This window comes from Cornus florida, unplaced genomic scaffold, assembly GCF_030987335.1.
Source record: "Cornus florida cultivar Cherokee Brave unplaced genomic scaffold, ASM3098733v1 CherokeeBrave_3.0.0_Hap2_Chr08, whole genome shotgun sequence".
NCBI lineage: Eukaryota > Viridiplantae > Streptophyta > Magnoliopsida > Cornales > Cornaceae > Cornus > Cornus florida.
The window spans coordinates 39,832,500-39,859,692 of NW_026775578.1; the positions used below are offsets into that span (position 1 = coordinate 39,832,500).

At 35.8% G+C, this 27,193-nt stretch overlaps 2 protein-coding genes across 2 annotated transcripts in view; one reads left to right on the forward strand and one right to left on the reverse strand.

Annotated features, from left to right (window-relative positions):
• The first annotated feature begins 1,212 nt into the window (after positions 1 to 1,212).
• The window catches only part of LOC132271418 (tubulin alpha-5 chain), a 35,848-nt gene continuing 9,867 nt past the window's right edge, over positions 1,213 to 27,193 (forward strand). Inside the window, exon 1 of the mRNA XM_059772789.1 lies at positions 1,213 to 1,223. The gene's annotated coding sequence lies outside the window, so the exon portion shown is untranslated. The remainder of the gene's footprint in view (positions 1,224 to 27,193) is intronic.
• On the reverse strand, positions 8,806 to 9,522 carry LOC132270095 (uncharacterized). The gene has a single exon (XM_059771300.1). The coding sequence runs from the start codon at positions 9,520 to 9,522 to the stop codon at positions 8,806 to 8,808; it is 717 nt and encodes a 238-aa protein (XP_059627283.1).

Consider the following 27,193-nt stretch of genomic DNA (forward strand, 5'->3'; position numbering starts at 1 on the left):
TTATAGAGTTTCTTTGGAGTATTTTAGTATAATGTGCTCAGTTTATGTTTCTGATTATCTTTATATGTTCTTTGGATTTTAATTGATCAACTACTTATTTCTGTTCTATCAATTATTGGACTGTTTTGTGGATTTTAATTGATGTTTAAATTTATCATTTATTGTATCAATTTTTGGATTTGTGGATTCATTTGATGTATTACTTTGGATGTTGTATCATTTATGGATTTTATGGATTATATGTACCGGTATGGGACGGTGGCATATTAGGGATGGATTAGATCAAAACGTTAATTCCTACTTATTCATGCATAACGGAATGGATTTACCAAAAATGTAAATCCTACATATTTTCATGTCAGGTCAACTAAAACAGTTGAATGACATACCGGATGTTTGTTTTATATTCTGCATTAGGAAGGATATTATATATATATAATTATGGTACCGTGATATGAGTTTGAGTCTCAGGATCATGATTAGGGTGCGTATATCGCCTAGGATAAACAACTGGCCATAGTTGATGTTCCCTGGTAGGTATAGGTATACATGGCCACTTTATGTGCGATTTACATGTTACCTTCTGTTCAGGTTGAGACAGACTTATGGACTAGTGAACATCCTATAGTGTGTATTTATACATATATGGACTACTTAGCTATTGTTGGGGTTGTCTAGGATGTATCTGCGTATCAGATCTTTGCTTAAACTGTAGTAGAGTACAACTTATTTGTGGGCCTGACCCACCATTATTTTTCAGGTATTCGTCAGGAGTAGGGATTGTTCGTGCTGAGCATGGATTATCTACTTCACTCTTTCGGATTATGTTACTTAGGAGTTTCTTTATGTTTCAGTTTACTAATATAGACATTTCTGCTGTCATTTGGTTAGTTTGGTTTTTCAGGGGTCCACATTGTATGGTTTCTCGAGTTGCATAAGATGAAGGATTATTTGTATCAGAAGAATTTATTAATGAAATTTTATTCTGAGGTGTTATTATTGGATTATCATTTTAGTTTCGTTCAGTCATTTATTTATTCCTGTTTATCATATTTGTACTTTGTGTTCGATTATTGTCGATTTGTTTTGATATCCTCAGGTATTCGGGCGTGTGCCTGGCCAACCCACATCCGAGAATCGGGGGCATTACAACGTATAACACCCAGCAAGGGTTTTCTGTGACTTGCTGTTCTTCTCCTAGATCAGTGTCCAAGAGAAAATCTGCAACCATTTGCCCTTTTTCGCGGTACGTGATTCGTACCGAATGTCAAAGGAGCTTAACTCGATTGCCCATTTGGTGATCTAACTTGAAATATCTGGTTTACTGAGAATTGCTTTGATTGGGTGTGTCATGGGGACTACTATCCGATGAGCCTTAAAATAGTGCCGAAGTTTCCTTTTGGCCTAAACTAGAGCAAGGAAGATTTTCTCTGTCATTGAGTACCTGCTTTCTGCATCGGTCATGGCCTTGCTGGAGTAGAAGACTGGGTGTTGCTTTTTTCCCACTTCTCTTACTAGGGCCGACCTGGTTGCTAATCGAGATACCGCTAGGTGGAGGTACAAATGACTTTTTGGGCTTTGGGGCAGATAAAATTGGGGGGTTTGTCATGTACTGCTTGAGTTTTGTGAGAGCTCTATTTGCTCTATCCTCCAAATATCTCCTTTTCTTGCTTTGATTGCATCAAAGAATGGTTTGCATTTGTCTAATAACCTGGATATAAAATGACTGAGAGTTGTTATTCTCCTGGTGAGGACTTAGACTTCCTTCATGGTTCAGGGCTCTTTGCTTTGTAGCAATTTTGCCAACTGAGTGGGACTTGCCTCTATTCCTCTCTTATTCACCAGGTGACCGAGGAACTGGCCTGAGGATACTCCGAACGAACACTTTACTGGATTTAACATCATTCTATGTTTTCTGAGAGTATCAAATACATCTTACAGGTTATGATACCCCTCGATTCTAGAATCACGGGTGATCAAGTCCGAGTAAAGATCCGACAGAATATCAAACAATTAATATTTAAAACGAACATAGATTACAAAATGAATTAAGAAATAAATATTAAAGCTGAAAAGAATACTAATTAAAAATCCTCAACATAAAAATGTTAAAATCCATTAATCCAAAACCTCCAAAGTAACCCATTAATTAACAACTCGGGAATCCCTCAAGTGGACCCCTAATAAAATCCCAAACTGGAAAAGGAAATAACTGTAATCAAAAGCCAAAGCTAAATAAAGAAGTAATCCTACGTAGTCGGAGGAATGAATGTTTGTATCTGCTCTGCGCAACTAAGCTCTAACCCTGGAACTGACGAGCACCTGAAATATAAGAGAGTAGGTCAGGCCCACATGCAAGTCTTATCCTACTACGATCCATACAGAAACCCGATACGCAGATACATTTTAGATAGCTCAACAATATCTAGAGTAGTCCATATATGTATATTTACACACTATCGGACGCTCACTAATCCAATAGGTCTGTCTTAGCCTGAGTAGAGATACCATGCAAATCGCATATAATGTGGTCACGCGTACCTAGACCTACCAGGGAATAATACATATGTCCAGTTATCCATCCTAGGCGATCTACACACCCTAACCATGGTCCTGAGACTCAAGCTCATACCATGGCCCCATAATGATATATATATAAAGTCCATATACTCCTAATACAAAATATCATCCATCTGGTATAGTGGCCTGATATATGTATAACAATCCATCCAGAAACCAAAGTAGGTCATTCAATTCTTTATTGATGTGACACAAATATGAGTAGGACTTAACCTTTGAGGTTAATCCATACCTCAATCCAGATTATGTAGGACTTAATATTTGAATTAATCCTTACCAAGTATGCCACCGTCCCATACCGGTGCATACAATCCACCAGTAAACATAGTTGACAAAACAGTAATAAACACTCATCAACCATACTCCAAAATAAGCATAAGTATAGTCTAACATGTGTATAACCAAATTATGCATTCAATATAAGATTTAGAAATCCTATTCCAGTCCTTTAAATTGATAAAGTAAGGCTAAGAAATTAACTCCTCCAAACAGTACCATAACTGATGCATTATACAGTAGATTTAAACATCAGTTAATCCCATCTAAGCATACATATTTTTTTAAATAAACAACTATATGCTTATAACACAGCTGAGACATGATTAACAATTTTTAGATCATGCACAGAAACCAAATTGCTAAAACCGTAGGCAATATAAGTTAATTATCCAACCTTCCACATACAGGTTCATTGTTTAACCTTATGTTATTTAAGTCTTCAATATCCTAATATAAACATGTTTCCCAGTAGTTTTTACATCTCTGTAACAATTATATACCTCATCCACAGCCCCTGAAACAACACAGAAAGCCCTTTACAGGCTAAACTGAACCCAAAACCACGAAAAACCACAGACAGAAGAGGAAGCCGCCTCCCCCAAACAAGGGAGCCCCCTCTCCCCTTGGTGGAGCCGGTTCCACCCTTGTGGGAGCTTGCTCTACCCCTTGTAGAGTCGGCTCCACCCTTGTGGTGAGCCGGCTCTCCTCCTCTAAGAGCTGTAACGCTTAACCTGTTCATCTTCTTCGCCTCCGGCGAAGTTCAGAGCCTCTGTACTATTTTTATTACTTGTTCTAGGGTTCAATCTCAGTCCCAGATTAATCTTAAACCATTAATATACAACCATGATATGAATTGAACACAACTTTTGAAAACAACTAAATTTAATTAGAAATATTAAGCAACTTATAACAGATTAATTCAATGAAATTAAAAACTGTTTAAACATGCATAAAATATGTGTTTTAGCAATAGTATAATCCCTGAAGCCTACCTAGGCATGCACAGATCACAAGTTTAATTGAAAAAGTATAATAGAAACTTGCTTTCAGTTTCAGTTTTGAAACTCTAAACCACCATCTCTGAGTTTTCCGTCAACGTCCTAGACTGTTGTTCCACTCCTCTGTTGCTTTTGGTTCAACCTAAAAGCACTCATCCCGTCCTCCTTGAACCTCTCCGTCTATCTCTCAAAATCCCTCTCTGCCTCTCAATATCATCTATTCGTGGTTTTAGTCGTAAACCCTACACAGAACCCCATATGATAGTATATATATACAGACGTCTCTAAACCCTAGTCCACTTAGATTTAAAGATTGAAAACCCTAATTACATTCTAGTCGGCCTCCACGTGAATCCTAAAAGAAAACTAAAACATAATTTAAACATTAACTAAACCGTAATGTAAACCCATTCACGTATATAAGTTACTAACCAATTAAAATTAATTTAATTATAGAAAAACCAACATAAAATACAACTAAACAATTAAAGAAAATAACACACAATAATTAAATAATTCAAATAAATCAAATATCAAATAATAAATGCAAATAAACAATTAAACAAATAAAAATGCAATAAAATAAATATTAACATGCCGAGACTATCATTTTAAAATTAGGGGTATTACACAGGTGCTGCCGATGATCTTTCTTGTCTTTGCTTTTTACAACCATATCGTCTATGTAAGCTTTGACCATTCGGCCGATTTGTTTTTCGAACATTTTGTTGATCAGCCTTTGATAAGTTGTCCCTGCGTTTTTTAATCCGAAGGGCATCACTTTGTAACAGTAGGTCCCACGTTTGGTAATGAAAGAAGTCTTCTCTTCATTCGAATGGCTCATTGGGATCTGGTTGTAACCTGAATAAGCATTAAGGAAAATTAGTTTTTCATACCCTGTCGTAGCGTCTACTATCTAATCAATCTTGGGGAGTGGAAAACTATCTTTCAGGTACGCTTTGTTCTGGTTATGAAATCGATGCACACTCTCCATTTGCCATTCTTTTTTTGGATAACCACCACGTTTGACAACCATTGAGGGTATTGGACTTCTCTGATGAATCCTGTTTCTAAGAGTCGACTGACCTCCTCAACAATGATTTTGTTCTTTTCAAGGGCAAACCTTCTCTGCTTTTGTTTTACCGGATGGTGGCTAGGGTCCAGGTTTAGGCTATGATAGGCTGTCCGTGGATCAATTCCCGGCATGTCCCAGTGATTCCAAGTGAAGATATTGTGATACCCCCCGGATTCCCGAATGCAGGTTGGCCAGGCCCACGCTCGAATACCCGAGGATATCAAAATAAATTGATAATAAACAAACACAGAGTATAAAAAAATAAAGAAGAATAAATAAAATACTGACAAGAAACTAAAATCATAATCTAATAATAAACCTCAGAATATATTTTCATTAATTAATAAACTCTTCTGATACAACTGATCCTCTAAAATACAACTCGGGAATCCCTACTATGTGGACCCCTAGAAAATCCAAACTAAACAAATGACAGCAATAACTGTCTAAATCAGGAAACTGAATCATAAAGGAACTCCTATGTAGTATCAGAAGAATGAAGTAGACTGATTCCCGCTCAGCACGAACAACCTCTACTCCTGACGAACACCTGAAAAATAATGGTGAGTCAGGCCCACAAACAAGTTCTACTCTACTGCAGTCCAAGCAGAGATCCGATAGACGTATACATCCTAGTCAATCCAACAGTAACTAGTAGTCCGTATATATATATACACACACTAAAGGAACCTCACTAGACTATAGGGTTGTCTCAACCTGAATAGTAAGCAACATGCAAAACGCACATATAGTGGGCATGAGTACTTAGACCTACCAGGGTACACAACTTCACTATATCTAGCTACACATCCCTGGCGATATACGCACCTTAACCACTGATCCTGAGACTCAAGGTCATATCATGGCACCATACTTATATATATATAATCTAGTAACCATCCTATTCAGTATAAATTAATTCTCCTTAAGTCATTCAATTTGTTCAGCTGACCTGACTTGAATATAAGTAGGACTTAACATTTTAGTTAATCCATTCCCTTATATAATAAATTAATCCTCCATAAGTCATTCAACTTGTTCAGCTGACCTGACTTGAATATAAGTAGGACTTAACATTTTAGTTAATCCATTCCTTTATATAAAATAGGTAGGACTTAACTGATAAGTTAATCCGTCCCTGAAATGCCACCGTCCCATACCGGTGCATTAAACCACACAATCCAACAATTAATGTAACGATTAAGGAAATACATTAAACAATCCAAAAATAACTATAATAATATGATATCAAGTTATCACAAAATAGGAATGACTTATTATTTATTTAAGCTTTCTATATCATATGTTCTACATTAACTGATTCTTATACATATAATGATATTTTATTATACCGTCAAATAAGCATTCTCCATATCCAATTCATCCTACACATTTAATCTCAATTGCTAAAACATATTAAAAGATTAAACTCATTCGTTTGTTTAAAACATTCAAATAGCAAGCATCATTATGATTGAGTCTATTTAAATTTATTTAAACCCAAACTTAGTTCCTATTTAATGTTCAGGAATCCTAGGCATGTTTCTATGTTCCATCATTCCACAGATATGAAAAATACATAATTTAAACATGTAAAAATTCACACCGGAAATCAAATCAAAATCATGCATTTATCAATTCATAACACAAGAACAAATTTGAACAAAATTCATAAAACCTATGTTCTAATCCAATTAAACATGCATAATTATTTAATTTTATGTGTTTAATAAATCCTGGAATTTTCTAGGCATGTACAGAAATACGAATCAAAGAGAAAGAGATAGAAGAAGAACTTGCCTTAAACTTTCGGATCGAAAGTTAAACTTCTTCTTCTTCTTTGATCTTCTCTCTATAGGGTTTTTCTTCTCATTCCTTCCTTTTCCTCCTTCTCTCTCTAACACTATCTCTCTAGAATATATCACGTGAATATTTCTAACCCCTTTTTACAACCTATAGCTATATATTTTATAGGCTAAATAAAATAACCCTAACCCTTTTCCCAATCCAAGTCAACTAAAAAAAAATAAAAATAAAAATATTAAAAAGGTAAGCAAAATATGTATATGTATATCTTTATTAAATAAATAAATTATACACATTCCATTATTTATTAATGGATTATCCAATAATATTTAAGTTACCATAATATTATAAAGTAACTTAAAACATAACACGTATCAAATCTATGTATATTTTTATTATTTAAATAAACATATATATCAGATTAAATATTACTACCCAAGTTACCATAAAAGTAATTAATAAATTACTTTCCCTTTTATATATATATTAAAAATGTAAGTAAAATATGTTACGTATATAATTTATGTATATGTTTATTAAATATATAAATTATACACATTCCATTATTTATTAATGGATTATCTAATAATACTTAAGTTACCATAATATTATAAAGTAACTTAAAATATAACACGTATCAAATCTATGTTTATTTTTATTATTTAAATATAAAACATATGTATCAGATTAAATATTACTACCCAAGTTACCATAAAAGTAATTAATAAATTACTTTCCTTTTTATATATGTATATAATATATATCTATATATATACATACACTATCCATGGGTAATAATCCATACACATCCAACCTCCTATCCAAGTAGTCCATGGTACCTAATTGGTTAGCCCATTACTACTAACCATAACCATAAAAGAAAAATAAAATAAAATAATAAAAGAAAAGAAAATATTTAATTTACAATTAATCAAAATACCATTTAAGCACATAATCTAATTAAATAATTAAGACATAGACAAATACAAATAATACATAGACACATAATCAAATAATTAAGTAATACCTAATTCAATTAAACACATAAGCAATTAGTCAAATAATTAATTAAATAATTAAAAATACAATTAAAACAAATAAATAAATACCGAGACTATCCTTTTAAAATTAGGGGTATTACAGATATCGACATTCTACTTTAAGATTTCTGTCAGTTCCTCATTTTCTAGGGCTGACTGGAGTGTCCCTATGTAGGTTAGCTTATGTTCATCCCCTACAACTACCTGCACTGCCTCTACGGGTTCCTCGGTTGGATGCTCCTCTTTTGGCTCCTCTCTCTCTTTGGGAGAGGAAGAGCCCAGTAATTGCTATTTCAACAATTTATTGCCTTTATCAGCTGGATAAATCGTTGTGTGGTAGCACTCCTTCGCTGTCCCTTGATTTCCCCAAATATTAATGACCTCTTGACCGTTCGGGCTTACGCACCTTATGACTTGATGTAGAGTCGATGGGACTCCTTCCATACGGTGGATCCATCCTCAGCCCATTAACAAATTATAGGTTGGATGAATGTCCACAATCACAAAGTTCTCTTTCAAAGATCTTTTAGCGACAGTGACTGATAGTGTGATTACGCTTACACTTTGTTATGATGTTGGCACTACTACCGGGATCAATCAGTACTCATCTGACCAGGCAATTGGCCACTAGTAGGCTGACTACTAATGGGTCTTCATGTGGGTGTTGTACCCTTCTGAGATCTTTTTTATGAAAAGAAACTCGTGCAGGATTGGGTTTGCAGTCAACAGCGTTGATTTCACCAATCCTTCGCAGCTTATGGGCTTGTTTGAGCTGGATCCTGTAGGAATTTTCTAATTGCTCGTCCTCCTCCGGACGGCCATGAATTGTGTTGATTATCCAGACAGAATGATTTTCTGCCACGGCCTTTGGAGTCGCCCGAGTTCACTTATGCTGCTTTTTTTGTCCCGAGCTAATCAAGTAATCAGTCAATTCACCCTTGGCTATTAACGCCTCCATTTGCCTTCTCGAGCTCTTGCAATCATTGGTTAAGTGGCCAAAATCACTGTGGAATGCACAGTGCTTACTTTAGTCTCTCTGCTCCATTGGTTGTCTGATTGGTGGTAGGATCTGGAAGATGTTTCTTACCTTCGTCTCTTGATACAGTCCAGCCAACGTCACTTTGAGGGGTGTGACTCTTTCGGCCGGGACTTCTTCTCGGGGGCTCATCTTTCGATGACTGGGGGTTCTCGCTGGATCCTCGAGGTGCTCGGTCGTTCTTTCGGTCGGCTTTCCACAATGACCAGAGTTACCCTCTGCTGTTTGGTTACTTCGTTTTCTTCGAGTCTGATATAGTCGTGAATTCAACTCTGACATGTTAGTCGAGGTTTTCTTCACCAGAGAAAAGTGAAAACGTGAGCCTTGCACCATAGCTATCTTGAATACTTCTATGGCTGTATCCTGATTGCAATCTGGAATGCCCGAAGATTCCATGTTGAATCGTGTGAGGAAGGCCTGCAGGCCCTCTCCCTTCATCTGTCGAATCGTGAAGAGACTGGCAATGGTTTTTTTCTGCTTCTTGTTTTCACAATACTGGGCAAGAAATGCGACGCACAGTGATTCGAAGTTTGGGATTGACTTGCATAGGCGATTTTTGAACCACTCCAGGGCCACCCCCTTCAGACTGGATGGGAATATCTTGCACATGAATAGATCATTGTGTGCCTCCAGTGTCATATTCTGAGTGTAATGGTTCAGGTGCTGGAGAAGATTTCCAGTTCCATTGAATTTAATAAACTTTGGCATTGTGAATTTCTTGGGTCTTGCGACCCATTCTATCTCATCTATGAAAAGAGTCTTCGCTATTGACGCAGTGAATTCCCTTGCTATGTCTTCAGGCGTTTGGTCTTTCAGCCCTTTGATTCACTCATCCATTTCTTTCCAGAGCCTAGCGATAAAGTCATTCCCTGAAGACGGTTAATCGGCCGCTGGGTCCAGGCTTCTTTTCTGCCCGAGTCAGCATCATCTGATAAATGGGCCTTGGTGGCTCAAGGTCCCCCAATATAGAGTTTCCTAGGATGCGGGATTGACTCGCGGGATCATTGGCGTCGTCCAGTGTTCCATTGAATTATTGTCGTGAAGCCCTTTGCTAGTGAGGTGGATTATCAATGTCTAGCTCCAGAGGAGGATTTTCGTTCTGACGTTCGGGCTGAAGGCCGATCGGCAGATCATTTCGCCGAGCGTCACCCAGAAGTCTTTCGTTTTTCTCGCGCAGAGTGTTGATTTACACCACGTTGGCTTCTTAAGCTTGCCTTAGCATATTGATTTGCTCAATACTGGCCTCATTGGCTTGTCGAAGGACATCAAGTTATACTTGCATCTCATCACGTATTTTCTACATGGTCTCTTGTTGTTGTGGTTGTACAACGTTTGATCCTGTCGCCATTCCGGAGCAATGTATGCTAGTGGTAAAGAATGGATTTCTTGTATCGAATTCCCATAGACTGCGCCAAAATGTAGGTGCAATTTCTCACACTCGAACACTTAAAGAGATAAATTAGAGAAGATACACAGAACGTAAACAAGGGAACAGATAGATTTCTAAGAGAGTAGCAATATTGGGAATTCGATGCATTTTCATTCTCATTCAGGCTTTATTTATAAGCTTTTTTTAGAGATTTACATGGAGGCATTTCCTGACTTTTACTCCCGATCATGGGTATTTATCCCTACTGATCGTGTGCATATCATTATGGCAAGCGTTATGGATCTTTGGGCCCGTTGAGATTGGGCCATCCATTCGGCTTTTATGTCAGGTGAAGCTTCTTTTATTTAATTGGGTTGAACTGGCATATGCATGTGGCTTCTATTGTTGGACCTCCAATTGACAGTGGGCCTCTGGGTATTTTTAGTTTAGTCACAGGTTGCTCTTTTGCTGCCATGTGGTGTGTTATGATTGGTGAGGATTTTTCCGTCACACTCATCAATCTTCTTGGTCACAGCCGGAGGAGAAGAAATCTTTCCTGAAAAGGTACGAGCATTTCTTTCTTTCCACACATAGTAGATACATGCACAGAAGCAAAGCTTGTAGGCATATAATGTAGGAGATTTCGAAGTAGGATTCCATACACTGTTAATCCAAACAGCAATATTTGAGAACACGAAGCCCCCACGGTAGATATATACCACATTTGTTTTGGAAGAAATCTCAAATAGTTTTGGAGAATCGGCACTCAAAGAAAAGTGATCATAAGATTCAACACCTCCAGGATATGGTGAATAATAAACTGAGATGGATCCTATCTCTAGTCTTGAGTCTTCTACTGATGGCCAACCATGTGATGAATGCATGTCTTGGAACAAAATTGGAGAGCCAAATGTTATTAACCCATGCTGGATCGAGGAGAGCATTGTTTGTATGCTTGCTTAAGATTAAACCCCCCAGTAGGGATAAAGACCATCAATGGTTGGAACCATCACACGAAAAGGATGATGAATCGATCCTCCATTACTCATGCCTAGGACAGACACTGTTGCATCCTCCCTCCATCTAGAACTAGCAATGAGCTGAGGATCAACTCTTTGGTCTAAAGGTCCCATAGGAAGCCAATAATCATGCCATAGAGAAATATCCTTCCCGTTGCCCAAATGGTGCTTGATAAATGGCCTAGCAAGGCCTCTCAGCTTTAGGATCATTCTCCAATTCCATGATGAGAGTTAAGAGGGCTTAATACACCAGAAGTTCTTGCTTTTTATGATGTCTGAATGCACCCACTCAAACCATTAAGACTGACCGTTGTCATGGAACAAATTCCACATGTGCCTAAGAATAGAATGTTGAGGGCAGTCAGATTTGGGATCCCCAACCCTCCATACTCCTTTGGTTTGCAAACAACATTCCAATTCATTGTGATTTTCAAGAGTTCTGTTCATGTTTTAATACTTTGATCCCTTGCTATTTGTATCAGCATTTGCGGTTTATCCTAATGAAGGGAACAATTCATAGCTAATCAATAGAGTTTGATTTTTTGTGATTTGATATTTCTTAGGCTACTTACTTCTATAAAGAAGATGGGTGACGATGATATTTGTAATAAACAAAGTTGTTGAACCTTACTTCTTGAAGAAAAAAAGATGAATGAGAAGAGGTTTGCCACAGCAAAGAGGAATGATTTATTAGGTTTCAAAGATTTTCTTGAGGAGAACATAAGAAGCCTTTCTCAAGAACCAATTAATTGGAAACTTTTCATGGATTTAACATATTTTCATTTTAAAATGATAACATTTAGGGATTTGTTCTGTTAATTGATATCTTCAACTTTCAGAGTCTTATTATGTTATTTTTTACAGTGCTAAACACTTACGAAAACATCCATTGTTGATGACTTACTTGGAAGTTATAAATTATCGGAAAAGTAATAAATTATCGGAAAAGTAATAAATATAAATGCTCATCAATAGAAGACTTGCTGAGGTTTTGTAAAAATCATGGAGCACCATGCAGGGCAGCATTCTCGCAATGTAAAGCTACCAATAACAACACCACCAACAGACAAACCAGTATGTTCCAATGCGTCTTATGTTTGTTTGCTTATATTGTTGTTTTCTTTGTTTTATTCTGAATTATCCTTTTTTCCCATTAACTAGATTTATGAAGAAGCTGCTAATGCAAAAGAGATGGATGACCCGTTCCCGGGACTTCTTTCTTTAATCACAAAAATCATGGTTGTGATGTTACACCTCCACTGATACCGATAACGCGACCGTGACCGCGAACCATGGTCATGACATGCCTCAAAGATCTTTGTTATGGACCTTGAAAACATATCTGTCTCCTCACCGTCTTTAAAATCGCAAAAATCATGGTCGTGTTGTTTCATGATCAGACAACATTTGAAACCTACATGGGCAGGCACATATATCGTTTTGAGCACAGCTTTGTTTTTCTCACTAGAGTTTGTTATGTTTCATCAGTTGTACATCATAAACACCTTTAAAAATTGTAAAATCCAAGTTTTTTTTGTGCCTTTTCTTATCACAGGGCTTGATGGATCTCTTTCTTCTGTGGGATTGCCACAACTTCTATTGCCATGGTTAGATAGATACAAGTACAATGTTTTTATCTAAATTTGTTCTTCTACATTCAAGATCATCGACATTCTGATATATTATGTAACTTTCTTGGAAATGATGTTGGATTTTTCTTTTACCATTAGCTAAAATTTGATTCGGCTTAACATCATTTGGATTGTGGTGATGAAATTCTCGCGGCCTTTTGAATTTGGTTTTGATGAATTTGATTTTGACTTTGTGTGAAATGCCGAGTTTTCAACAAGTTTATGTTGGGAATTTGGGATGGTAAAATTTCTCCGCTCTGACAGTGAATTTTTGCAGAATTTGATGGCAAGGTCATAATGACCAGAGGTAAGTCTGTCTTTCACATCTATTTCTTAGAAATTCTTTAAAATATTGCACAATATTAAACCTTTATTTTTAGCTCTCAATATATATTACTTAGTTTCGATAAATATAATCACTTTTTTTTTTTTTTAATATTGGTGTTAAAAAAAAATTCACTTTTTAAATTTTCACCAATGAGAATTTTTTTTTTTTTTTTTCCGAAGGTGACCAATGAGAATTTTCTTTTATTTTAGGGTAAAGTACACTAACACCCCCTAAGGTTTGTCAAAAGGACAGCCAGATGAAACTTGCTCTGTTTTGGGACAATGACACCCTCTCATAATATTTACAAGCCAAACAGAGCCTTAAAACATATGAAAAGTCAACATTACCCTTCACTATTTTATTAATTTTAATTATAAAATATTAAAATAATTAAATGACCAAATTACCCTCACACCCCATCAATCCTACAACCGGATTCTGCAGCAACCACACCAAAACTCCACAACCACCAACACCCACCCCCAAACCACCGTGCCTTCAAGCTCTCCAATGGAAGGGAAGGATCAAGCTTTTGGTCTATCACCATGGCAATGTGAACAACTTCAAAAACACCATGGCAACGTCAACAACTTCACCTCATCCTCTCTTCCTGAAAAACCCCAACCTTCACCTTCTCAAAAGCCCCAACACAATCACCACCACCCACTTCAATGGCTTCCCCCTCAACCTATCTTCGTGCCTCAACAAACCCATATCGATCACCTATTCAACAACCCAAGTCCAAGATCGCCCAACCTCCACCTCCCAATCCCAAGATCGGGTCTTCAATTTCGCCGCCAGTCCAGCCACTCTACCTGAAAACGTGCCCAAGATGGCCAAATCTGAGCTCTAAAATTGGCGTGGAACCAGAATGAGCGTGATGGAAATGAGCCACAGAGGGAAAGAGTTCCTCTCAATCATCCAGAAAGTAGAGTCAGATCTGCGTACCCTTCTCAGCATACCCTCCGATTATGCAAGGCGGCGCAACCACCCAGTTCTCTGCGATCCCTCTCAATCTGTTGAAACCTCATTCTCTTCTTCTGGGTCGCGAGAACTGTTCGTGCTTGGGTTCGTCGATCTGAACTAGGCTTCACCGGATTTGGGGCTCGCTGGACAGAATCGGGTCTTGTAGTTTGAAGCTTCGTCAGACTGATGGCTCCAATTTTGTGCGCTGCCGTGGGATATATCAAGACCTGACAGAGAGAATCAACCAAGCGAGAGCACTCACCGTCGCCCTCGTCGAACAACTATTGCCACCGCTGCCATTAAGCCCAACTCATGACTTGCGTACTCCGGCGTTGGGTAAGCTCACCGATGGAATCGAAGGATAAAGGCCCGCATCCATTCACCATCGCCACCTGTCTATACATACATATATGTGTGTGTATATATATATATATGTATTTGTATATACATATATATATGTGTATGTGTCTGTGTATATATGTATGTGTGTGCGTTGGTGTTGGGGCGGCGGAAGAGAGAACAGAGGAGAGAGAGAGAAATTGGAACGGGTATCTGAGGATGGAATTGTCATTTCATGGTCAATATAAAAGTCAAAGGACAGAAATGTCAACTCATTACCATTGGGGTGTCTTTGGTTATTATATCAAACTTGAGGGGGTGTCTTTGTCCCAAAATAGGCTAAGTTTCATCTGCCTGTCCTTATCTTAAACCTCAGGGGGTGTCAGTGTACTTTACCCTTTATTTTATATTGATATGATAAGACCCCGTGTTTGGAATAATGGAAAGAATAATGGATTAGATGGGATTTGAATTTGGAAACACGCTTGCTTCCAAACAAAGACCCAACTACCACCACTTCTATTCTTTCAGTAAGAAGGGCAAGCCAGCCCCACCAATTCGCTGTCAGTAAATGTAATAAGCAGACTTGTTTTATTCAAGAAAATGTCGTACTTTGCAAGGGAGTCTTGGAGCCATGCAAGGAGGTATCTGAGTCTGGTCCAGTCGGATGTATGGTCAATAACGACGTTGGGTCCCAAAAAGGAGAGTAATTGTGGTGATTTTATAGGCAAGTGCGAGATACTGAAAGGCTAACATACTAGACGACTTACGAATGCACAATTTCACATTGCCTGGTAAGAAAAATGTGAAGTAATTGTATGTGATTGTGTTATCTCTAATTGGTATGACACGTTTTGGGTAAAGCAAAGCTGAATGGGATTTCAAATACAAAACTTATATTTACGCAATTTAATCAATAAGCGAAAGTGATTAATATACTTGTTAAATTATTGTGTATCAATTTCCAATTCGCATACTTTTTAATTACTAGTAGTTGATATGCGGGGTAATTTATATAATAATCAATTATCAATATATATTTATATAAACTTTTGTTAATATACATATTATTTTTGTTACAAAGTAATTAATATACTTTAATAAGCGTGCTTTGTATTATGTAAATAAACTTATTTAAAATATTAATTAAATCAATGCTTCGAATTAAGTTTACATTTTAGTATTCTGTTTTTTAAATATGTTGGTGATGGACTGATGGTAGTTGAATAAGTTAGTTTTTTTAAAAAATTTAATAAATGAGCTTATTTTAAATATTAATTAGACTTAGTTTTTATTTTTAGTATTCTTTTGTTAAATATGTTGGTGATGGTAGTTGAATAAGTTAGTTTTTTTTTTAATTAATAAATAATTGTTCTTTTTTAAATTAATTTGTTATTTTTTTTAGTTGGTACACACACACATGCCTTCACTGAAGTTCGAACCCCTAACCTCTCCTTTGGAAAAGTTGAGGCCTGGTACCTCTAGGCCACACTCCTGTCGTATCATGTGGTGAAGTCATTCATGTTATTTGTCTATTTAATGTAACTTTGAAATATATTTTATAATAAAATAAATATTTCATTTATCATTTAAACATGGGCAAAAATAGTATAATATTATCTTTATTTCAAATCCCATTTCAAATCCAACTTTAAATCTAATTTGTTCCAAACATATAAATGGAATTTTATTTTAATTCTAATCCCTTTTTCAAATCCCAAAATAATTAGTTCCATAGAAAGCCTAAATCAATTCAAAGGGAAAAAAAGTACTCGTATTTGATTATACAAGGCGCCTCAAAAACATTTTTTCAGAGAAGCATGGTCTATCAATTATTATATATGAAATCTCTTATCTAAATTTGGGTGTATATCTAAAATATAAAACTTCAGCATAAAATATCTAGTCTGCTTCTTTCGCCATTATATATTACAGAAATCAATTAGGTAATAACTTTGGATTTTTATTTTCTCTCTTAACTATGGGTTGTTCAGGTCATGCCAAATGCTTAGATGTTACGAGAGAGATTTGTCCCACGTCGGATTCGGATAAGAATTGAAAGATGTATAAATGGGTGGGTATACAACAATATTCAACATGTTAATCTTTTGGGTGAATGAATAAGCGCTCACTCGTTACCGTTGATATTAAAGTCAGACCTAATCCTTGATCCGGTGTCACGCCAAACGCTCGATCCAGAGGCATTCGGGGTCTGCTCCTCAGGTAGGGAAGGTGGCCCGAGTTCGAGTGGGGGAGAATTTTACAAGTAAGACTTATCCCACATCGAATTCGGATGAGAATTGAAAGATGTATGAGCGGGTAGATATGCAGTACTATCTAACATCTTAAACTTTTAAATAAATAAGTGACCAAGTATCCACCCGTTACATCCATATACCATACCCAATCTATTTCAAATAGTTTTGGAGAATTGGCACTCAAAAGAACAAGTGGCCGGTCATGAGATTCAACACCACCAGGACATAGTGAACAAGAAATTGAGAGGGAATAATTATAAAGACGAGTCCAATCTCTAGTCTCGAGTCTGAATGCATGTATTGGAACAAATTTGGAGAGCCGAATGTTATTAACCCATGGGATCGAGGAGAGCATGGTATGTATGCTTACTTAAGATTAAACACCCCAGTAGGGATAAAGACCAAATGAATTTGTCATTACAATCAGCATGGGGCAGGAAGTCAATACCATCAATGGTTGGAACCATCGCACGAGAAGGATGATGAATCCTCCATTGCTCATGCCTAATTAGGACAGACACTGTTGCATCCTCCCTCCATCTACTCTTTGGTCTAAAGGACCCATAGGAAGCCAATAATCATTGCCATAGAGAAATATCCTTCCCATTGCCCAAATGGTGCTTGATAAATGGCCTAGCAAGGCCTCTCAGCTTTAGGATCATTCTCCAATTTCATGATGAGATTGAGTTTAGAGGGCTTAACACACCAGAAGTTCTTGCTTTTTATGATGTCTGAATGCACCCACTCAAACCATAAAGACTGACCATTGTCATGGAACAAATTCCATACGTGCCCAAGAATAGAAATCCTCTTGTTGAGGGCAGCCAGACTTGGGATCCCCAACCCTCCATACTCCTTTGGTTTGCAAACATCAATCCAATTCATTGTGATTTTCAAGAGTTTTGTTCATGTTTTAATACTTTGATCCGTTGCTATTTGTATCAGCATTTGCGGTTTATGCTAATGAAGGGAACAATTCATATCTAATCAATATAGTTTGATTTTTTGTGATTTGATCTGTCTTAGGCTACTTACTTCTATAAAGAAGATGGGCGACGGTGATATTTGTAATAAATTAAGTTGTTGAACCTTACTTGTAGAAGAAAAAGAGATGAATGAGAAGAGGTTTGCCACAGCAAAGAGGAATGAGTTTTTGGGTTTCAAAGATTTTCTTTAGAAGAACATAAGAAGTCTTTCTCAAGAACTAATTAATTGGAAACTTTTCATAGATTTGTTTCAGGATCCTTGATTAACGTAAGTTCATTTTAAAATGATAACATTTAGGGATTTGTTTTGTTAATTAATTGATATCCTTCAACTTTAAACTATATTCATATCTAATCAATATAGTTTTAAACTTTTCATTGAAAGTATTTACTAGACAAGGATTCTTTTCAGGAAAGGAGAGGTCCTGCACATCCACCAATTATTAAATTGGATTCTCTCACTTACCAATGATGCCATATCAATGGTTGGTGGATGTGTAGGACCCTTTGAAATTCTTTAAAATATTGCACAATATTAAACCTTTTTTTAGCTCTTAATATACATTACATAGTTTCGATAAACAGAATCACTTTCGTTTTTTTTTTCTAGAATCACTTTCTTTTTAATATTGGTGTCAAAAAAAATTTCTGTATAATAGCTTATTTAATTATTTGAATTCACTTTTCTTATGACTGGACACGTGTTTCAAACCACATGACAATTTCTCATGAATTTATTGAAACTCTTATGCTTCACTTTTTAAATTTTCACCAATGAAACTTTTCTTTTATATTGATATGATAAGACCCCCTGTGTTTGGAATAATGGATGGAATAATGAATTTGATGGGATTTGAATTTGGAAACACGCTTGCTTCCGAACAAAGACAGAAAAAGAGCTCACTTTTGCTGTGATGAATGCCCAACTACCACTTCGGTAAGCAAGCCCTACCAATACGTTCAAAGTAAATGCAACAAGGAGACTCAATTATTCAAGAATGTTGTACTTGGTAATGTATCAGGTATCAAAACTTGATCAAGTCAGAAGTGTAGTAAGTGAGGACGTTGGGTCCTAAAAAAGGTGATTGTGACGATCTTGTGGACAAATGTATTGTAAACTGATGTAAGGCACTAACAGGCTAGTTATGGGTGCACAATCCCACATCATTTGGGTAACAAAAATATAAAGTGCTTATATATGATAATATTATCTTCTATTAATATGAGGCCTTTTGGTCTTAAACCCAAAAGTAAAACCGTACAGACTCAGGTCCAAAACGGACAATATCCTTTTAGTATTTAATAAATAAATTTATTTTATTTAGATTTAAGTTTACATTTTAGATTTTTTTTTTTTTTTTTTTTTTTTTTTTTTTTTTTAAATATGTCGGTGATGGCAGATTTTTTTTTTTTTTTTTTTTTTTTCAAGTGAACGGTAGATGAATAAGTTAGTTTTTTAAAAAAAAAATTAATAAGTGAACTTATTTAAAATATTAATTAAATCAATGGTTAGATTTAAGTTTACATTTTAGTATTATTTTTTTAAAATATGTTGGTGATGGTAGTTGAATAAGTTAGTTTTTTTTAATTAATGTTTTAGTTCTATCATGTAGTCATTCACGTTGTTTGCCTATTTGATGTAACTTTGAAATATATTTTATAATAACATAAATGTTTCACTTATCATTTAAACAAGGGCAAAATTAGTATAATAATATCTTTATTTCAAATCCCATTTCAAATCCAAAAATAATTAGTTCGAAGCATAGCCTAAATCAATTCAAAGGGGAAAAATGTTTTTGATTATTATACACAGCCTTCAAAAACACTGTTTCAGAGAAGCACGGTCTATTAATTATTATATATGAAATCTCTTAACTATCTAAATTTGGGTGTATATCTAAAATATAAAACTTCAGCATAAATTATCTAGTCTGCTTCTTTCACCATTATATATTACAGAAATCAATTAGGTAATAACTTTGGATTTTTATTTTTTATTTTCTCTCTTAATAATGGGTTGTTAAGGTAATGCCAAATGGTTAGATGCTACAAGTTAGATTTGTCCCACGTCGGATTTGGATGAGAATTGAAAAGTGGTATAAATGGGGGATATGCAACACTATCCAACAGTTTAAACTTTTGGGTAAATGGGTAAGCGTTCACCCGTTACAGTTGGTATCAAAGTCAGACCCAGTACTTGATCTGATGTCACACCAAGTGCTCGGTCCAAAAACGTTCAGGTATACTTCTCGGGTAAGCAGAGTGGCCCAACCGCAACAAAGTCATTGCGTGAGTTCGGGAGAAGGAGGATGTTACAAGTGAAACTTGTTCCACATCGAATCCGAATGAGAATTGAAAGGTGTATAAATGGATGGGTACACAGTCATTACCCAACAGTTTAAGTTTTTAAATAAATGGGCAAACGCCCACCTGATACATTACACCTATATACCATACCCAACCCATTTCAATTAGTATTTTTCATTAGTGAATTCATGAAACTCTAAATCTTGGTCAATATTTTAATCTTAGTATTCTTTTTTTAAATATGTTGGTGATGGACCGATGGTAGTTGAATAAGTTAGTTTTTTTTAAATTTTAATAAATGAACTTATTTAAAATATTAATTAGACTTAAGTTTTTAATTTTAGTATTCTTTTTTTAAATATGTTGGTGATGGTAGTTGAATAAGTTAGTTTTTTTTTTAATTAATAAATAATTGTTCTTTTTAAAATTAATTTGTTAAATAAATTTTATGTTTCAATTCTTTTTTTCTTTTTTTTTTTTAGTTGGTACTCACACACACACATGCCTTCACTGGAGTTCGAACCCCTGACCTCCTCTTTGGAGAAGTTGAGGTCTGATGCCGCTAGGCTACACGCCTGTCGTATCATGTAGTGAAGTCATTCACGTTATTTGTCTATTTGATGTAACTTTGAAATATATTTTATAATAAAATAAATATTTCATTTATCATTTAAACAAGGGTAATAATAGTATAATATTATCTTTATTGCAAATCCCATTTCAAATCCAACTTTAAATCTAATTTGTTCCAAACATATAAATGGAATTTTATTTTAATTCTAATCCCTTTTTCAAATCCCAAAATAATTAGCTCCATAGAAAGCCTAAATCAATTCAAAGGGGAAAAAAGTACTCGTATTTGATTATACAGGGCGCTTCAAAAACATTTTTTCAGAGAAGCATGGTCTATTAATTATTATATATGAAATCTCTTATCTAAATTTGGGTGTATATCTAAAATATAAAACTTCAGCATAAAATATCTAGTCTGTTTCTTTCGCCATTATATATTACAGAAATCAATTAGGTAATAACTTTGGATTTTTATTTTCTCTCTTAACTATGGGTTGCTCATGTCATGTCAAATGCTTAGATGTTACAAGTGAGACTTGCCTCACGTTGGATTCAGATGAGAATTGAAAGATGTATAAATAGGTGGGTATACAATAATGTCCAACATGTTAAGTTTTTCAGTAAATGAACAAGCGCTCACGCGTTGGTATTAAAGTCAGACCTAATCCTTGATCAGGTGTCACGCCAAGCGCTCGACCCAGAGGCATTCGGGGTCTGCTCCCCGGATAGGCAAGGTGGCCTGATAGCAATAAGGGCGCTGCTCAGGTTCGAGTGGGGGAGAATTTTACAAGTAAGACTTATCCCACGTTGAATCCGGATGGGAATTGAAAAATGTATGAGCGAGTGGATATTCAATACTACCCAACATCTTAAACCTTTAAACAAATGAGTAAGTGACTAAGCGTTCGCCCCGTTACATTACACCCATATACCATACCCAACCTATTTCAAATAGTTTTGGAGAATTAGCACTCAAAAGAACAAGTGGCCGGTCATGAGATTCAACACCTCCAGGACATAGTGAACAAGAAATTGAGATGGAAGAATTATAAAGACGAGTCCTATCTCTAGTCTCGAGTCTGAATGCATGTATTGGAACAAATTTGGAGAGCCGAATGTTATTTACCCATGGGATCGAGGAGAGCATGGTATGTATGCTTACTTAAGATTAAACACCCCAGTAGGGATAAAGACCAAACGAATTTGTCATTACAATCAGCATGGGGCAGCTGGTCAATACCATCAATGGTTGGAACCATCGCACGAAAAGGATGATGAATCCTCCATTGTTCATGCCTAATTAGGACAGACACAGTTGCATCCTCCCTCCATCTAGAACTAGCAATGAGCTGATCAGGATCAACTCTTTGGTCTAAAGGACCCATAGGAAGCCAATAATCATTGCCATAGAGAAATATCCTTCCCATTGCCCAAATGGTGCTTGATAAATGGCCTAGCAAGGCCTCTCAGCTTTAGGATCATTCTCCAATTTCATGATGAGATTGAGTTTAGAGGGCTTAACACACCAGAAGTTCTTGCTTTTTATGATGTCTGAATGCACCCACTCAAACCCTAAAGACTGACCATTGTCGTGGAACAAATTCCATATGTGCCCAAGAATAGAAATCCTCTTGTTGAGGGCAGCCAGACTTGGGATCCCCAACCCTCCATACTCCTTTGGTTTGCAAACATCAATCCAATTCATTGTGATTTTCAAGAGTTTTGTTCATGTTTTAATACTTTGATCCGTTGCTATTTGTATCAGCATTTGCGGTTTATGCTAATGAAGGGAACAATTCATATCTAATCAATATAGTTTGATTTTTTGTGATTTGATCTGTCTTAGGCTACTTACTTTCTATAAAGAAGATGGGCGACGGTGATATTTGTAATAAATTAAGTTGTTGAACCTTACTTGTAGAAGAAAAAGAGATGAATGAGAAGAGGTTTGCCACAGCAAAGAGGAATGAGTTTTTGGGTTTCAAAGATTTTCTTTAGAAGAACATAAGAAGTCTTTCTCAAGAACTAATTAATTGGAAACTTTTCATAGATTTGTTTCAGGATCCTTGATTAACGTAAGTTCATTTTAAAATGATAACATTTAGGGATTTGTTTTGTTAATTAATTGATATCCTTCAACTTTAAACTATATTCATATCTAATCAATATAGTTTTAAACTTTTCATTGAAAGTATTTACTAGACAAGGATTCTTTTCAGGAAAGGAGAGGTCCTGCACATCCACCAATTATTAAATTGGATTCTCTCACTTACCAATGATGCCATATCAATGGTTGGTGGATGTGTAGGACCCTTTGAAATTCTTTAAAATATTGCACAATATTAAACCTTTTTTTAGCTCTTAATATACATTACATAATTTCGATAAACAGAATCACTTTCGTTTTTTTTTTTTCTAGAATCACTTTCTTTTTAATATTGGTGTTAAAAAAATTTTCTGTATAATAGCTTATTTAATTATTTGAATTCACTTTTCTTATGACTGGACACGTGTTTCAAACCACATGACAATTTCTCATGAATTTATTGAAACTCTTATGCTTCACTTTTTAAACTTTCACCAATGAAACTTTTCTTTTATATTGATATGATAAGACCCCCTGTGTTTGGAATAATGGATAGAATAATGAATTTGATGGGATTTGAATTTGGAAACACGCTTGCTTCCGAACAAAGACAGAAAAAGAGCTCACTTTTGCTGTGATGAATGCCCAACTACCACTTCGGTAAGCAAGCCCTACCAATACGTTCAAAGTAAATGCAACAAGGAGACTCAATTATTCAAGAATGTTGTACTTGGTAATGTATCAGGTATCAAAACTTGATCAAGTCAGAAGTGTAGTTAGTGAGGATGTTGGGTCCTAAAAAGAGTGATTGTGACGATCTTGTTGACAAATGTATTGTAAGCCGATGTAAGGTATTAACAGGTTAGTTATGGGTGCATAATCCCACATCATTTGAGTAACGAAAATATAAAGTGCTAATATATGATAATATTATCTTCTATTAATATGAAGCCTTTTGGTCTTAAACCCAAAAGTAAAACCGTACAGACTCAGGTCCAAAACGGACAATATCCTTTTAGTATTTAATAAATAAATTTATTTTATTTAGATTTAAGTTTACATTTTAGTATTTTTTTTTTTTTTTTTTTTAAATATGTCTGTGATGGTAGATTTTTTTTTTTTTTTTTTTTTTTTTTTCAAGTGAACGGTAGATGAATAAGTTAGTTTTTTAAAAAAAAAATTAATAAGTGAACTTATTTAAAATATTAATTAAATCAATGGTTAGATTTAAGTTTACATTTTAGTATTATTTTTTTAAAATATGTTGGTGATGGTAGTTGAATAAGTTAGTTTTTTTTAATTAATGTTTTAATTCTATCATGTAGTCATTCACGTTGTTTGCCTATTTGATGTAACTTTGAATATATTTTATAATAACATAAATGTTTCACTTATCATTTAAACAAGGGCAAAATTAGTATAATATTATCTTTATTTCAAATCCCATTTCAAATCCAAAAATAATTAGTTCGAAGCAAAGCCTAAATCAATTCAAAGGGGAAAAATGTTTTTGATTATTATACACAGCCTTCAAAAACACTATTTCAGAGAAGCACGGTCTATTAATTATTAGGGTAAAGTACATTAACACCCCTTGAGGTTTGCTAAAAGGACAGACAAATGAAACTTAGCCTATTTTGGGACAAAGATACCCCCTCAAGTTTGATACACTTACCAAAGACACCCCAATGGTAATGAATTGACATTTTTGCCCTTTAACTTTTAAATTGACTAATTTAAATGTTAAAATGACCTTTCTAACCTTACTAATCTATTTCTTTCCTTTTCTCTTCTCTCTCGGTTCTCTCCTCCTGCAACACCAACACACATATAGACACACACACACATATATATACACACATATAGACACACACACACATATATATAGACACACATATAGACACACACACACATATATATACACACATATAGACACACACACACATATATATAGACACACATATAGACACATACACACATATATATATCCACACATATACACATATATATCCACACACATATATGTGTGTGTGTATACAGATACAAACATATATATATCCATACATACAAGGCGGCGACGGGCGGCAACGAGCTGTCGTCAAGGAGAATAACACTGGTGAATTAGATGATGATGATGTCGTCGGTGGCAGAGGTGTCGACGGTGGTTGTAACAGAGGCGGCGACGGTGGTTGCAACAAAGGCGCTGACGGTGGTTTTCAGATCTGCAAATCGCGTGGACTTCACGCGCTTACAATCCTCTTCTTCCTTCAATACCCACTGCAGCCGCCGCCGCCACAACACCCACCACCACCACTACCGCCACACAATTGGCTTCGCTCCCACACCCCTATATACCAGCATCATCACCGGACCACCACCACCGACCACCACTCGTTTCAACACCATCCCACCTGAAAATTAACACCCAAAAGCCATACCCAATTTTCTTTTTCTGTGTTTATATATATATATACCACTCGTTTCATATATATACACTGAAGAAATTTGTTGTGTTGTTCTTTCTTGGTCTATTTTTTTCTTTGCGGCTGTGTATAGAGAGAGAGTGTGCCTATTCTTTGTGGCTGTGTATAGAGAGAGAAAGACAATGTATTTTAGAGAGAGAGAAACGCTGTATTTTAGAGAGAGGGGGCAAGGGTAATTTAGTCATTTAATTATTTTGATATTGTATAATTATAATTAATTAAATAGTGAAGGGTAAAATTGACTTTTCACGGAATTTTAAGCTCTGTTTGGATTGTAAATTTGATAAGGGGGTGTCTTTGTCCCAAAATAGCTTAATTTTCATCTGAGTGTCCTTTTATCAAACCTCAGGGGGTGTTAGTGTACTTTACCCTAATTATTATATATGAAATCTCTTAACTATCTAAATTTGGGTGTATATCTAAAATATAAAACTTCAGCATAAATTATCTAGTCTGCTTCTTTCACCATTATATATTACAGAAATCAATTAGGTAATAACTTTGGATTTTTATTTTTTATTTTCTCTCTTAATAATGGGTTGTTAAGGTAATGCCAAATGGTTAGATGCTACAAGTTAGATTTGTCCAACGTCGGATTTGGATGAGAATTGAAAAGTGGTATAAATGGGGGATATGCAACACTATCCAACAGTTTAAACTTTTGGGTAAATAGGTAAGCGTCCACCCGTTACAGTTGGTATCAAAGTCAGACCCAGTACTTGATCTGATGTCACACTTCTCGGGTAAGCAGAGTGGCCCAACCGCAACAAAGTCATTGCGTGAGTTCGGGAGAAGGAGGATGTTACAAGTGAAACTTTGGATTACAAGTGAAACTTCAGCATAAAATATCTAGTCTGTTTCTTTCGCCATTATATATTACAGAAATCAATTAGGTAATAACTTTGGATTTTTATTTTCTCTCTTAACTATGGATTGCTCATGTCATGCCAAATGCTTAGATGTTACAAGTGAGACTTGCCTCACGTCGGATTCAGATGAGAATTGAAAGATATATAAATAGGTGGGTATACAACAATGTCCAACATGTTAAGTTTTTCGGTAAATGAACAAGCGCTCACGCGTTGGTATTAAAGTCAGACCTAATCCTTGATTAGGTGTCACGCCAAGCGCTCGATCCAGAGGCATTCGGGGTCTGCTCCCCGGGTAGGTAAGGTGGCCTGATAGCAATAAGGGCGTTGCTCAGGTTCGAGTGGGGGAGAATTTTACAAGTAAGACTTATCCCACATTGAATCAGGATGGGAATTGAAAAATGTATGAGCGGGTGGATATTCAATACTACCCAACATCTTAAACCTTTAAACAAATGAGTAAGTGACTAAACGGTCGCCCGTTACATTACACCCATATACCATACCTAACCTATTTCAAATAGTTTTGGAGAATTAGCACTCAAAAGAACAAGTGGCCGGTCATGAGATTCAACACCTCCAGGACATAGTGAACAATAAATTGAGATGGAAGAATTATAAAGACGAGTCCTATCTCTAGTCTCGAGTCTGAATGCATGTATTGGAACAAATTTGGAGAGCTGAATGTTATTTACCCATGGGATCGAGGAGAGCATGGTATGTATGCTTACTTAAGATTAAACACCCCAGTAGGGATAAAGACCAAATGAATTTGTCATTACAATCAGCATGGGGCAGCTGGTCAATACCATCAATGGTTGGAACCATCGCACGAAAAGGATGATGAATCCTCCATTGCTCATGCCTAATTAGGACAGACACAGTTGCATCCTCCCTCCATCTAGAACTAGCAATGAGCTGATCAGGATCAACTCTTTGGTCTAAAGGACCCATAGGAAGCCAATAATCATTGCCATAGAGAAATATCCTTCCCATTGCCCAAATGGTGCTTGATAAATGGCCTAGCAAGGCCTCTCAGCTTTAGGATCATTCTCCAATTTCATGATGAGATTGAGTTTAGAGGGCTTAACACACCAGAAGTTCTTGCTTTTTATGATGTCTGAATGCACCCACTCAAACCATAAAGACTGACCATTGTCAT